Source organism: Diadema antillarum, unplaced genomic scaffold (assembly GCF_040938485.1).
Source record: "Diadema antillarum isolate AM-2024a unplaced genomic scaffold, OU_Dant_1.0 seq00000510_RagTag, whole genome shotgun sequence".
Classification (NCBI taxonomy): Eukaryota; Metazoa; Echinodermata; class Echinoidea; order Diadematoida; family Diadematidae; genus Diadema; species Diadema antillarum.
The window spans coordinates 260,994-277,026 of NW_027271464.1; the positions used below are offsets into that span (position 1 = coordinate 260,994).

The window sequence follows — 16,033 nt, forward strand, 5'->3', positions numbered from 1 at the left end:
GGTCTGAACGAACAGGCTCTTTGTTTTATCAAAGATTTACCGCTCCTCTTATGTTCTGTACCTTGCTTCAGCCTTCTCTCTCTCTCTCTCTCTCTTCCAATTAATCCTCCATTTCCTTCTTTATTGCACTAAATGTAGTGTACTGTGGAAGTTTTATGCAATGCTGGAAGAAGCTTGCAGGTTTGGGATGTTAGTGAAAGAATATACTGACTCAGTTGAGCCAGGAGTATTTTAATAGGCTATGTATATACTGTACAAATTGTATGTTTACTGTTGAATAAGGTAACAGAATTAGTTGAATTGAAGAAGAAACAAAGAATTGCAACAAAGTACAAAGAATGCAGACGTTATTATGTATTTGTATTGTATTTTTTCTGTTCACTTGCAGTGAACCACGCTTATGTGCAGCCGATGCTTACACATGCCAGCTCGACGCTGCTAAAGAAGAACGCCAATAAAGATGCTATTAGTGTTTGAATAGTAAAGAAATTGGTGCCTGTGATCATTGGGCTCGTCGAGTGGAGAGTCTGATTGGTGCACGCGTGCGTTTGGACTGAATCTTAACCACTTCTGTGTAGAAGGCTCGCTTGAGTGCGAGATAACGCTACATAGAATAAGTTCACGACTAGCTGTTTACGACTACGAGATGGATGATGCGGCAACTCAATCGCTGAAACAGTCATGGTCAGCACACCAGGGATGGCTGTCGAGGCTATACAAGGAGCTCGAAGTGTTGATGGCTGACTTTGGAAATAAAGATGCGGTGAATGAAAAGTACCAGAAGTTGATAGGGGTATTTGTGCAGTATGAAGAAAAGTACCGCCAATATCGTAGCACACTGTCTGGAGCTGAAGCAGAAGCCGCAGAAGCAAAGTTCAATGCCAGCGTCAACAATAAAGAAGAGTTCAACACTAGGCTACAAGGCTGGCTGGAGAAGGCGGCAGGACATCGAAGTGCTGATAAGGATGACGACAGGGCATCGGTCCATTCATCTGCGACATCGGTCCGCTCATCGACGTCATCGAGCATCAGGTCATCGAAGAGGTCGAACTCCAGTTCATCGTCGGCAAGGCTGAGGGAAGCTAGGGCCAAGGCAGCTGTAGCACGACTGAAGAGAGAGCAGCTTCAGCGAGCTCAACAGCTGAGGGAACAGGAGCTTAAACTTCAGCAAGAGATAGCGGCGATGGAGGCTGACAACGAAATAGAGGCTGCCGAGGTGGAGCTGCAGATCCTCGAGGAGGAGAGTGATGACGACGCACCTCAGGTGGACTCAGTACAATTTAAATATGACATGTCTCATAGTAGCCCTGTGAGGGAAGTAAAGGTAGGCCAATCAGGGGGTCATGATGTAAAGAGGGAGACAGTTAGTCACGATAGGGAAACATCTAATCCTGAGAATGCTAACAAAGTCAGAGATAGCTCTGACTTGAATCCCAGTGCTCCTGAATGGTTTCAGAAAGAGAGAAATGATGATGTAACTGGGGCCGGGATCGCTCCCGTAAATCAAATGTTCCAGGCAATTGATTTGGCTTTAAACATGCCTAAACCAGAAATAGCAGTGTTTGACGGTAATCCACTAGAGTACTGGGGATTTATCAATCAGTTTGAGACTACCGTAGCCTCCAAAACGAGTGATGAGAGAGTCAAGTTGACATATTTGATTCAGTACTGTAGAGGAAAGGCCAAGGAGAGTATTGAAAACTGTACTTTCTTGGATAAGGAAGGGTACCAAAAGGCTAGGGAGATACTAGCAGATCAGTTTGGGCAGTCGTACCAAGTGAGCCACGCCCACATGAAAAAGGTGCTGTCTCGGCAACAAATCAGACCTAATGACGGTGATGCATTGTGGGATTTGGGACGTGACATGAAACGGTGTCACATGGTGTTGTCTCAAAGGGGGTATGGGGCTGACATGAATAGCTCAGATAACCTTTTAAGTATCCAACAGTTGCTCCCACTACATCTTCAAGCAGAGTGGGCAAAGAGGGCGCACTCAATGATGTGCAAGGGGGTTGTTCCCAACTTTGAAGTCATGACTGCATTTGTAGAGGAGTCTGCAAAGCTCGCCACCAATATGTTCGGTCAAAATATTGGAAAGGCATTAAAGCCAAATGCAAACATCAAATCTCCAAAACCAAAGGCGAGCAACGAGATGATGTCATTTGCTACACAGGGATCTGGTAGCAAATTTACACCTCCATCCTCGGCTAGCAGTGAAAAGAAATTTGAGAGAAAATGTCAGTGTTGCCAGGGCAGTCATGACATACTATTCTGCCCAGTGTTCAAGAAGAAGTCCTTTGAAGAAAGGAAGGCATTTACGAGACAGGCAAAGTTGTGTGATAACTGCATGCAGCCAATGCACATGGCCGTCGGCTGTCTCGCAAAGCCAGCATGCCAGATCAAGGGATGTAGAAAAAGGCATATCTCACTGCTTCATCCTCCTGATAGAGAAATGAGACAAAGTCAGGCTAACAGGCAGAATGTAATTGAGCCTCAAAACGCTGCTCATGCCAATCAGGGTGTTCAGAATCAGGATGGTCCAGTTGCTACTGATGAAGTAGGGAACAGGGGTGGTCAGACATACAGCGCTCATGCTTTCAGACAGAACGTACGTTTGCGAGTAGTGCCTGTTAGGGTAGAAGGTAATGGGCGAAGCGCAACAACGTGGGCATTGCTAGATGAGGGAAGTGACGTCACGCTATGTAGCAAAGGTCTAGCAGATGAGTTAGGGTTAGCTGGGAAGGAAGTAGATTTTCAGTTAACTACAGTCAATCAGCAGGCTTCGTCAAAGAAAGGGATGGAAGTAAGTCTCTCTGTAAATGGTGTTGACGAGGATGATGTTATTAACTTACCTCATGTATGGACTGTTGATTGCCTTCCCATATCCACCTCCTCATTCCCATGTAGTCAAGATGTGAAGCAGTGGCCACATCTTGAAGACTTACACTTGCCATCAATCGAGAGAAAACAGGTGCAGATTCTGATAGGAGCAGATACTCCGGAAGCATTCTGGGTACTGGAGCAGAGGCGCGGAGAAAGGAAAGAGCCGTATGCCGTTCGTACTCCACTTGGTTGGACTCTCTTTGGGCCAACATCTTCTCAGCAGAGATCACAACATGTGAGCGTAAATTTCACTCAGCTGCAGCCAGACCCACTGCAAAATCAACTCAAGCAGTTTTGGGAGGCAGACCATGGTGCATATCTTCTAGACAATAAGGTGGGTGACTCTGTAGAAGATAAGAGAGCTCTCTCCATGATGCAGAATAGTGCCATGCTCAGTGATGGTCACTATGAGATTGGTTTGCCATGGCGATCTTGTCCTCCGAGTCTTCCGAACAACAGGGGCCTTGCAGAGGCTAGACTCAGGTATCTCAAGAGGAAGCTTGAGAGAGATGATGTCCTCCGTGAGAAATACACATCTACTATGTCAGAGTACATAGACAAGGGTTACGCTGAGATTGTTGAGACTGAGGCAACATCACCAGAGTCTGAAGTAGAGGCAGAGGATGTGGTGTGGTATCTTCCACACCATCCAGTTTTCCACCCACACAAGCCGGGTAAGGCTAGAGTAGTGTTTGATTGTGCGGCTCAGTTTGGTGGTACATCTCTCAATGAGCAGTTGGTACAAGGTCCAGACTTAACTAACAATCTTGCAGGTGTTTTGATGAGATTTCGGCAGGATCACGTCGCTGTCATGGGTGACATAGAATCCATGTTTCATCAGGGCAATGCCCTTCAATTTCTGTGGTGGACAGACGGTTATCTACGACAGGATCCCCAGGAGTATCGCATGACTGTGCACACCTTTGGTGCGACATCGTCACCAAGCTGTGCTGGCTTCGCGTTGAGAAAGACTGCTGCTGATAACAAGGGTGATTACAATGAAGAGGTAATCAATACTGTTCAGAGAAACTTCTATGTCGATGATTGCCTGAAATCTGTCAACTCGAAGGAGGCAGCCGTGAGTCTTGTGCAAGGATTGAGAAGTTTGCTTGCCAAGGGTGTATTCCACTTGAGAAAGTGGATTAACAATGATCGTGACGTGTTGACCACAATTCCAGAGGCTGATAGGGCAGCTTCAGTCTTGAGTCTAGACTTGGAAGAGATGCCTGTAGAGCGCACATTAGGCATATTGTGGGATGTGCAAACAGACTCATTCAAGTTTGAGGTTCAGGTAAAGGACAAGCCGGTGACAAGACGTGGGATCTTGTCTGTTGCAAGTTCTCTCTACGATCCTTTGGGTTTTCTGGCTCCATTCGTACTTCCGGCAAAAATACTCCTTCAGAACCTATGCAGGCGAGATTTGAGTTGGGATGCAAAGGTTTCCCAGGAGGAAGGTGAACAATGGCGTGAGTGGTTGAGTGACTTACCCTTGCTGACACAAGTTCATATAAGAAGGTGTCTAAAGCCTGAGGGATTTCAGGAAATTGATTCCGCTCAACTCCATCACTTCTGTGATGCGTCTGAAGTTGGATACGCGGCGGTGTCCTACTTGCGCCTGACAGGCAAATCAGGCGAAGTACATTGTGCGTTTGTTCTAGGGAAGGCAAGACTAGCTCCCATGAAGGTGGTGTCGATTCCAAGACTGGAGCTGATGGCTGCCGTCCTTGCAGTGACTATGGACCAATGCATTAAGGGGGAACTCGAAATCAAAATCGACGAGACTGTCTTTTGGACTGACTCTACGGCCGTGCTGCAGTACATACGCAGCGAAAGCAGACGGTTTAAGACATTCGTCGCCAACAGAGTCGCACAGATTCACAATGCATCAACACCTAAGCAATGGAGGCACGTTGACACGAAATCGAATCCGGCAGATGACGGATCTCGAGGTCTGAGAGCATCAGAGCTTCTCAGCAATCAACGGTGGATCACAGGACCAGACTTCCTCAAGAAGGAAGAGAAGTTCTGGCCTGCGCCTCCAAAAGTGCTAGAGCTTGCACGAGATGATTCTGAAGTGAAGAAGGAAATCTTCGTGTTTGCTACTTCACTCAGAGGTACCATGCAAGATCTCCTTGGTCGATATTCCTCATGGAATAAATTGAAGCGGGTTGTGACATGGCTTCTCCGCTACAAGAGGTGGCTTCTTGCCAAAGCTAAGGGCGAGCAGATTGGAGAGCTGAGGTCTTCCTTGTCAGCAAAAGAGCTGATGCAATCTGAGGAAGAAGTCATCAAAATTGTGCAAAGAGGTGCGTTTGGTGATAATCTTGATGGCGAAGAACTGAAGGGCTGTGCGTTGAAAAAGCTCAATCCAGTTGTAGTTAACGGTATCCTTCGAATCGGTGGCAGGCTCGGTAATTCTCCCCTAGATTATGATGCGAAACATCCAATTATCTTGCCTCATGAACATCATGTTACAAGACTCCTCATCACGCACCACCATCATTTGGTAGGACACTCTGGGTCCGGTTTGACATGGTCGTCCCTAAGAACAAAGTACTGGGTGATGAAAGGAGGTGTAGCAGTAAGGAAGGTAGTAGGGAAGTGTTTCAGGTGCAAGAGGAGAAATGCACCGAGAGCGGAACAAATGATGGCAGAGCTCCCATCGCACAGAGTCACGCCAGACAAGCCTCCCTTTTCGTATGTTGGAGTTGACTACTTCGGGCCGATTCTGGTCAAACAAGGCCGTAGCAGGGTGAAAAGGTATGGTTGTTTGTTCACCTGTATGAACAGCAGAGCTGTTCATATTGAGGTTGCTCATTCACTTGACACAGATTCCTTCATCAATGCACTGCGACGATTCATCGCCAGGAGGGGCAAGCCAGAGAGAATTGTGAGTGATAACGGGACGAATTTCAGAGGCGCAGAGCGCGAGTTGCGAGAGAGCCTACAGGCACTCAATCAATTCAAGGTGAATAACTACCTTCTCGATCAAGGTATAAGCTGGACTTTCAACACCCCAACGGCAAGTCACATGGGTGGGGTGTGGGAGAGAATGGTGAGGTCGATTCGGAAAATTCTCGGCAGTCTCCTTGGTCAACAGACAGTGAATGACGAAGTCTTGTCTACTGTGTTGGTAGAAGTTGAAGGCATTCTGAATTCACGCCCCCTCACTCAGTTGAGTATGGATCCGCAGGACAACGAACCCCTGACTCCCAATCACTTGTTGTTAATGAGGCAGAGTCCCAGTCTTTCACCTGGCAAGTTTGATAAGGATGATTGTTACGGTAGGCGCAGGTGGAAACAAGTTCAGTACTTGGCGTCGGTCTTTTGGCGGAGATGGCAAGCAGAGTACTTGCCTTTGCTCCAAGGAAGACAGAAATGGCTGACTCCACGTAGGAATTTGGCCATAAATGACTTAGTCCTCGTGGGAGATGACCATGCTCCGAGGGGACAGTGGCCGCTTGGGAAGGTAGTCGAGGTGTACCCAGGGAAGGACGGGTTAGTCCGCCAGGTGGAAATCAAGGTTGGATCTAGATTCCTAAAAAGACCAATCTCCAAGCTTTGCCTGCTAGAAGCTGTAGATGGGAAATAAATCTACATCAGGTTGTTATTTGAGATCTCAGTTGAACATGAGTGTAGTATATTGTTTATCGATCGTGTTCAACCTGAGGTATTGTTATCATTTAAGTATGAATGATTGTTAAAATGCCGCTCCTAAGTAATATTGAAAATGACCCCTCTGTAGTAGGCTCATTGGGGCCGGTATGTGGCGGCAGGAAATATTATTTCCATGTAAATCAGTTACCAAATAGGGGTCCCACCCCTTGGTCGCCCTCAAGAAAAGTACTGTGTTTAAATAGGTATGGCACCCCCAAATCCCTTAGATAATCCCTCTGAGGAGAGGGGTAACATTGTGCCACACCAGCAGTTGGCACATCATCCTTGTGAGGCAAGGACCACTTGCACCCCAGCAGAGATGTGTAGTGAAAAAGTCTGTGAAGTCAGGGACGGATAACAGTCGGTAAGTTATAACTCTGTCCAAATTTCTATATATTTGAGATGTGGCTGATCAAAGGCAGTTGCACGAAACATCAAATGTTATAATTTAGTCAATATTATTGTCTGTATATAGTATCTGTGTTCCTCATGCACAGAAAGGTTACATAGCAGAGGAGAAAATAGGAAGAAAGACATCTCGCAGATTGATATGATTTGTTCAACCTTTCTCTAGTAAATATTGATTGAGTATATGAGTGATTTAGCTGCTATATCTGTTTGCAGATATATAGGCAGAATCAAAAGCTATGATATGTCTTATATTGTTGCAATGAAGTGTCCTACTGTAGATGTAAGTTTGCTCCGGATACTATATGAAATGTGAATTGGCTTGCAGGAGCAGAGTGCAGTATATAACAAGTGCTGTGTGAACAGCTCCTAGCTGTAATCTCAGCTTTTAACCTTGTGTGTGAACATGACAGTATGAGTCACAGTGTATTGTATATAGCATGCTGTAAGAACAAAGAGAATACGATGCCCAAAGTTTGATACAAGTTCAGGTGTATGGGGGCAGTGTAGGTGGACAATGTCATTGTCCAGCCAAGAGGCAGTAAAACCCTCTGTACATAAATCGAGATTAGTTTAGCTTTTCAGACCCAGTTGCAGCATACTTTGCTTGTGGAGTTGGGTAGATGGCATATATCTTACAATTTAACTTACGACGTAGTTGTGGTATAATGAAATGATTCTTCATTATGCACTGTATATTTTCTATGAGCATATAAGCTCAGATGTAGTGAAGAAAAAGGCGAATTTTACCTTCCTATCGTGTTACGGGTCTGTGATGTAGAATAGTGCACCTCCTACAGAAGTTGTTTAGGAGCATCTTGATTGTATGTGCCTCTTCCAATGTTTGGGTTTGTAGCAGAGCAGGAAGGGATTAGCTCACTACGAAAAGAGGTCTGAACGAACAGGCTCTTTGTTTTATCAAAGATTTACCGCTCCTCTTATGTTCTGTACCTTGCTTCAGCCTTCTCTCTCTCTCTCTCTCTCTTCCAATTAATCCTCCATTTCCTTCTTTATTGCACTAAATGTAGTGTACTGTGGAAGTTTTATGCAATGCTGGAAGAAGCTTGCAGGTTTGGGATGTTAGTGAAAGAATATACTGACTCAGTTGAGCCAGGAGTATTTTAATAGGCTATGTATATACTGTACAAATTGTATGTTTACTGTTGAATAAGGTAACAGAATTAGTTGAATTGAAGAAGAAACAAAGAATTGCAACAAAGTACAAAGAATGCAGACGTTATTATGTATTTGTATTGTATTTTTTCTGTTCACTTGCAGTGAACCACGCTTATGTGCAGCCGATGCTTACACATGCCAGCTCGACGCTGCTAAAGAAGAACGCCAATAAAGATGCTATTAGTGTTTGAATAGTAAAGAAATTGGTGCCTGTGATCATTGGGCTCGTCGAGTGGAGAGTCTGATTGGTGCACGCGTGCGTTTGGACTGAATCTTAACCACTTCTGTGTAGAAGGCTCGCTTGAGTGCGAGATAACGCTACATAGAATAAGTTCACGACTAGCTGTTTACGACTACGAGATGGATGATGCGGCAACTCAATCGCTGAAACAGTCATGGTCAGCACACCAGGGATGGCTGTCGAGGCTATACAAGGAGCTCGAAGTGTTGATGGCTGACTTTGGAAATAAAGATGCGGTGAATGAAAAGTACCAGAAGTTGATAGGGGTATTTGTGCAGTATGAAGAAAAGTACCGCCAATATCGTAGCACACTGTCTGGAGCTGAAGCAGAAGCCGCAGAAGCAAAGTTCAATGCCAGCGTCAACAATAAAGAAGAGTTCAACACTAGGCTACAAGGCTGGCTGGAGAAGGCGGCAGGACATCGAAGTGCTGATAAGGATGACGACAGGGCATCGGTCCATTCATCTGCGACATCGGTCCGCTCATCGACGTCATCGAGCATCAGGTCATCGAAGAGGTCGAACTCCAGTTCATCGTCGGCAAGGCTGAGGGAAGCTAGGGCCAAGGCAGCTGTAGCACGACTGAAGAGAGAGCAGCTTCAGCGAGCTCAACAGCTGAGGGAACAGGAGCTTAAACTTCAGCAAGAGATAGCGGCGATGGAGGCTGACAACGAAATAGAGGCTGCCGAGGTGGAGCTGCAGATCCTCGAGGAGGAGAGTGATGACGACGCACCTCAGGTGGACTCAGTACAATTTAAATATGACATGTCTCATAGTAGCCCTGTGAGGGAAGTAAAGGTAGGCCAATCAGGGGGTCATGATGTAAAGAGGGAGACAGTTAGTCACGATAGGGAAACATCTAATCCTGAGAATGCTAACAAAGTCAGAGATAGCTCTGACTTGAATCCCAGTGCTCCTGAATGGTTTCAGAAAGAGAGAAATGATGATGTAACTGGGGCCGGGATCGCTCCCGTAAATCAAATGTTCCAGGCAATTGATTTGGCTTTAAACATGCCTAAACCAGAAATAGCAGTGTTTGACGGTAATCCACTAGAGTACTGGGGATTTATCAATCAGTTTGAGACTACCGTAGCCTCCAAAACGAGTGATGAGAGAGTCAAGTTGACATATTTGATTCAGTACTGTAGAGGAAAGGCCAAGGAGAGTATTGAAAACTGTACTTTCTTGGATAAGGAAGGGTACCAAAAGGCTAGGGAGATACTAGCAGATCAGTTTGGGCAGTCGTACCAAGTGAGCCACGCCCACATGAAAAAGGTGCTGTCTCGGCAACAAATCAGACCTAATGACGGTGATGCATTGTGGGATTTGGGACGTGACATGAAACGGTGTCACATGGTGTTGTCTCAAAGGGGGTATGGGGCTGACATGAATAGCTCAGATAACCTTTTAAGTATCCAACAGTTGCTCCCACTACATCTTCAAGCAGAGTGGGCAAAGAGGGCGCACTCAATGATGTGCAAGGGGGTTGTTCCCAACTTTGAAGTCATGACTGCATTTGTAGAGGAGTCTGCAAAGCTCGCCACCAATATGTTCGGTCAAAATATTGGAAAGGCATTAAAGCCAAATGCAAACATCAAATCTCCAAAACCAAAGGCGAGCAACGAGATGATGTCATTTGCTACACAGGGATCTGGTAGCAAATTTACACCTCCATCCTCGGCTAGCAGTGAAAAGAAATTTGAGAGAAAATGTCAGTGTTGCCAGGGCAGTCATGACATACTATTCTGCCCAGTGTTCAAGAAGAAGTCCTTTGAAGAAAGGAAGGCATTTACGAGACAGGCAAAGTTGTGTGATAACTGCATGCAGCCAATGCACATGGCCGTCGGCTGTCTCGCAAAGCCAGCATGCCAGATCAAGGGATGTAGAAAAAGGCATATCTCACTGCTTCATCCTCCTGATAGAGAAATGAGACAAAGTCAGGCTAACAGGCAGAATGTAATTGAGCCTCAAAACGCTGCTCATGCCAATCAGGGTGTTCAGAATCAGGATGGTCCAGTTGCTACTGATGAAGTAGGGAACAGGGGTGGTCAGACATACAGCGCTCATGCTTTCAGACAGAACGTACGTTTGCGAGTAGTGCCTGTTAGGGTAGAAGGTAATGGGCGAAGCGCAACAACGTGGGCATTGCTAGATGAGGGAAGTGACGTCACGCTATGTAGCAAAGGTCTAGCAGATGAGTTAGGGTTAGCTGGGAAGGAAGTAGATTTTCAGTTAACTACAGTCAATCAGCAGGCTTCGTCAAAGAAAGGGATGGAAGTAAGTCTCTCTGTAAATGGTGTTGACGAGGATGATGTTATTAACTTACCTCATGTATGGACTGTTGATTGCCTTCCCATATCCACCTCCTCATTCCCATGTAGTCAAGATGTGAAGCAGTGGCCACATCTTGAAGACTTACACTTGCCATCAATCGAGAGAAAACAGGTGCAGATTCTGATAGGAGCAGATACTCCGGAAGCATTCTGGGTACTGGAGCAGAGGCGCGGAGAAAGGAAAGAGCCGTATGCCGTTCGTACTCCACTTGGTTGGACTCTCTTTGGGCCAACATCTTCTCAGCAGAGATCACAACATGTGAGCGTAAATTTCACTCAGCTGCAGCCAGACCCACTGCAAAATCAACTCAAGCAGTTTTGGGAGGCAGACCATGGTGCATATCTTCTAGACAATAAGGTGGGTGACTCTGTAGAAGATAAGAGAGCTCTCTCCATGATGCAGAATAGTGCCATGCTCAGTGATGGTCACTATGAGATTGGTTTGCCATGGCGATCTTGTCCTCCGAGTCTTCCGAACAACAGGGGCCTTGCAGAGGCTAGACTCAGGTATCTCAAGAGGAAGCTTGAGAGAGATGATGTCCTCCGTGAGAAATACACATCTACTATGTCAGAGTACATAGACAAGGGTTACGCTGAGATTGTTGAGACTGAGGCAACATCACCAGAGTCTGAAGTAGAGGCAGAGGATGTGGTGTGGTATCTTCCACACCATCCAGTTTTCCACCCACACAAGCCGGGTAAGGCTAGAGTAGTGTTTGATTGTGCGGCTCAGTTTGGTGGTACATCTCTCAATGAGCAGTTGGTACAAGGTCCAGACTTAACTAACAATCTTGCAGGTGTTTTGATGAGATTTCGGCAGGATCACGTCGCTGTCATGGGTGACATAGAATCCATGTTTCATCAGGGCAATGCCCTTCAATTTCTGTGGTGGACAGACGGTTATCTACGACAGGATCCCCAGGAGTATCGCATGACTGTGCACACCTTTGGTGCGACATCGTCACCAAGCTGTGCTGGCTTCGCGTTGAGAAAGACTGCTGCTGATAACAAGGGTGATTACAATGAAGAGGTAATCAATACTGTTCAGAGAAACTTCTATGTCGATGATTGCCTGAAATCTGTCAACTCGAAGGAGGCAGCCGTGAGTCTTGTGCAAGGATTGAGAAGTTTGCTTGCCAAGGGTGTATTCCACTTGAGAAAGTGGATTAACAATGATCGTGACGTGTTGACCACAATTCCAGAGGCTGATAGGGCAGCTTCAGTCTTGAGTCTAGACTTGGAAGAGATGCCTGTAGAGCGCACATTAGGCATATTGTGGGATGTGCAAACAGACTCATTCAAGTTTGAGGTTCAGGTAAAGGACAAGCCGGTGACAAGACGTGGGATCTTGTCTGTTGCAAGTTCTCTCTACGATCCTTTGGGTTTTCTGGCTCCATTCGTACTTCCGGCAAAAATACTCCTTCAGAACCTATGCAGGCGAGATTTGAGTTGGGATGCAAAGGTTTCCCAGGAGGAAGGTGAACAATGGCGTGAGTGGTTGAGTGACTTACCCTTGCTGACACAAGTTCATATAAGAAGGTGTCTAAAGCCTGAGGGATTTCAGGAAATTGATTCCGCTCAACTCCATCACTTCTGTGATGCGTCTGAAGTTGGATACGCGGCGGTGTCCTACTTGCGCCTGACAGGCAAATCAGGCGAAGTACATTGTGCGTTTGTTCTAGGGAAGGCAAGACTAGCTCCCATGAAGGTGGTGTCGATTCCAAGACTGGAGCTGATGGCTGCCGTCCTTGCAGTGACTATGGACCAATGCATTAAGGGGGAACTCGAAATCAAAATCGACGAGACTGTCTTTTGGACTGACTCTACGGCCGTGCTGCAGTACATACGCAGCGAAAGCAGACGGTTTAAGACATTCGTCGCCAACAGAGTCGCACAGATTCACAATGCATCAACACCTAAGCAATGGAGGCACGTTGACACGAAATCGAATCCGGCAGATGACGGATCTCGAGGTCTGAGAGCATCAGAGCTTCTCAGCAATCAACGGTGGATCACAGGACCAGACTTCCTCAAGAAGGAAGAGAAGTTCTGGCCTGCGCCTCCAAAAGTGCTAGAGCTTGCACGAGATGATTCTGAAGTGAAGAAGGAAATCTTCGTGTTTGCTACTTCACTCAGAGGTACCATGCAAGATCTCCTTGGTCGATATTCCTCATGGAATAAATTGAAGCGGGTTGTGACATGGCTTCTCCGCTACAAGAGGTGGCTTCTTGCCAAAGCTAAGGGCGAGCAGATTGGAGAGCTGAGGTCTTCCTTGTCAGCAAAAGAGCTGATGCAATCTGAGGAAGAAGTCATCAAAATTGTGCAAAGAGGTGCGTTTGGTGATAATCTTGATGGCGAAGAACTGAAGGGCTGTGCGTTGAAAAAGCTCAATCCAGTTGTAGTTAACGGTATCCTTCGAATCGGTGGCAGGCTCGGTAATTCTCCCCTAGATTATGATGCGAAACATCCAATTATCTTGCCTCATGAACATCATGTTACAAGACTCCTCATCACGCACCACCATCATTTGGTAGGACACTCTGGGTCCGGTTTGACATGGTCGTCCCTAAGAACAAAGTACTGGGTGATGAAAGGAGGTGTAGCAGTAAGGAAGGTAGTAGGGAAGTGTTTCAGGTGCAAGAGGAGAAATGCACCGAGAGCGGAACAAATGATGGCAGAGCTCCCATCGCACAGAGTCACGCCAGACAAGCCTCCCTTTTCGTATGTTGGAGTTGACTACTTCGGGCCGATTCTGGTCAAACAAGGCCGTAGCAGGGTGAAAAGGTATGGTTGTTTGTTCACCTGTATGAACAGCAGAGCTGTTCATATTGAGGTTGCTCATTCACTTGACACAGATTCCTTCATCAATGCACTGCGACGATTCATCGCCAGGAGGGGCAAGCCAGAGAGAATTGTGAGTGATAACGGGACGAATTTCAGAGGCGCAGAGCGCGAGTTGCGAGAGAGCCTACAGGCACTCAATCAATTCAAGGTGAATAACTACCTTCTCGATCAAGGTATAAGCTGGACTTTCAACACCCCAACGGCAAGTCACATGGGTGGGGTGTGGGAGAGAATGGTGAGGTCGATTCGGAAAATTCTCGGCAGTCTCCTTGGTCAACAGACAGTGAATGACGAAGTCTTGTCTACTGTGTTGGTAGAAGTTGAAGGCATTCTGAATTCACGCCCCCTCACTCAGTTGAGTATGGATCCGCAGGACAACGAACCCCTGACTCCCAATCACTTGTTGTTAATGAGGCAGAGTCCCAGTCTTTCACCTGGCAAGTTTGATAAGGATGATTGTTACGGTAGGCGCAGGTGGAAACAAGTTCAGTACTTGGCGTCGGTCTTTTGGCGGAGATGGCAAGCAGAGTACTTGCCTTTGCTCCAAGGAAGACAGAAATGGCTGACTCCACGTAGGAATTTGGCCATAAATGACTTAGTCCTCGTGGGAGATGACCATGCTCCGAGGGGACAGTGGCCGCTTGGGAAGGTAGTCGAGGTGTACCCAGGGAAGGACGGGTTAGTCCGCCAGGTGGAAATCAAGGTTGGATCTAGATTCCTAAAAAGACCAATCTCCAAGCTTTGCCTGCTAGAAGCTGTAGATGGGAAATAAATCTACATCAGGTTGTTATTTGAGATCTCAGTTGAACATGAGTGTAGTATATTGTTTATCGATCGTGTTCAACCTGAGGTATTGTTATCATTTAAGTATGAATGATTGTTAAAATGCCGCTCCTAAGTAATATTGAAAATGACCCCTCTGTAGTAGGCTCATTGGGGCCGGTATGTGGCGGCAGGAAATATTATTTCCATGTAAATCAGTTACCAAATAGGGGTCCCACCCCTTGGTCGCCCTCAAGAAAAGTACTGTGTTTAAATAGGTATGGCACCCCCAAATCCCTTAGATAATCCCTCTGAGGAGAGGGGTAACATTGTGCCACACCAGCAGTTGGCACATCATCCTTGTGAGGCAAGGACCACTTGCACCCCAGCAGAGATGTGTAGTGAAAAAGTCTGTGAAGTCAGGGACGGATAACAGTCGGTAAGTTATAACTCTGTCCAAATTTCTATATATTTGAGATGTGGCTGATCAAAGGCAGTTGCACGAAACATCAAATGTTATAATTTAGTCAATATTATTGTCTGTATATAGTATCTGTGTTCCTCATGCACAGAAAGGTTACATAGCAGAGGAGAAAATAGGAAGAAAGACATCTCGCAGATTGATATGATTTGTTCAACCTTTCTCTAGTAAATATTGATTGAGTATATGAGTGATTTAGCTGCTATATCTGTTTGCAGATATATAGGCAGAATCAAAAGCTATGATATGTCTTATATTGTTGCAATGAAGTGTCCTACTGTAGATGTAAGTTTGCTCCGGATACTATATGAAATGTGAATTGGCTTGCAGGAGCAGAGTGCAGTATATAACAAGTGCTGTGTGAACAGCTCCTAGCTGTAATCTCAGCTTTTAACCTTGTGTGTGAACATGACAGTATGAGTCACAGTGTATTGTATATAGCATGCTGTAAGAACAAAGAGAATACGATGCCCAAAGTTTGATACAAGTTCAGGTGTATGGGGGCAGTGTAGGTGGACAATGTCATTGTCCAGCCAAGAGGCAGTAAAACCCTCTGTACATAAATCGAGATTAGTTTAGCTTTTCAGACCCAGTTGCAGCATACTTTGCTTGTGGAGTTGGGTAGATGGCATATATCTTACAATTTAACTTACGACGTAGTTGTGGTATAATGAAATGATTCTTCATTATGCACTGTATATTTTCTATGAGCATATAAGCTCAGATGTAGTGAAGAAAAAGGCGAATTTTACCTTCCTATCGTGTTACGGGTCTGTGATGTAGAATAGTGCACCTCCTACAGAAGTTGTTTAGGAGCATCTTGATTGTATGTGCCTCTTCCAATGTTTGGGTTTGTAGCAGAGCAGGAAGGGATTAGCTCACTACGAAAAGAGGTCTGAACGAACAGGCTCTTTGTTTTATCAAAGATTTACCGCTCCTCTTATGTTCTGTACCTTGCTTCAGCCTTCTCTCTCTCTCTCTCTCTCTTCCAATTAATCCTCCATTTCCTTCTTTATTGCACTAAATGTAGTGTACTGTGGAAGTTTTATGCAATGCTGGAAGAAGCTTGCAGGTTTGGGATGTTAGTGAAAGAATATACTGACTCAGTTGAGCCAGGAGTATTTTAATAGGCTATGTATATACTGTACAAATTGTATGTTTACTGTTGAATAAGGTAACAGAATTAGTTGAATTGAAGAAGAAACAAAGAATTGCAACAAAGTACAAAGAATGCAGACGTTATTATGTA

General features: G+C 45.7%; 1 protein-coding gene across 1 annotated transcript; it reads left to right on the plus strand.

Annotated features, from left to right (window-relative positions):
• The first annotated feature begins 646 nt into the window (after positions 1-646).
• Positions 647-6,475, plus strand: LOC139734102 (uncharacterized). Its single transcript, XM_071644916.1, has one exon. The coding sequence runs from the start codon at positions 647-649 to the stop codon at positions 6,473-6,475; it is 5,829 nt and encodes a 1,942-aa protein (XP_071501017.1).
• The last annotated feature ends 9,558 nt before the right edge of the window (positions 6,476-16,033 follow it).

What these genes read in the sequence shown, in the direction of transcription:
- LOC139734102 (XM_071644916.1), top strand. Translation starts at nt 647, where the DNA reads ATGGATGATGCGGCAACTCAATCGCTGAAACAGTCATGGTCAGCACAC.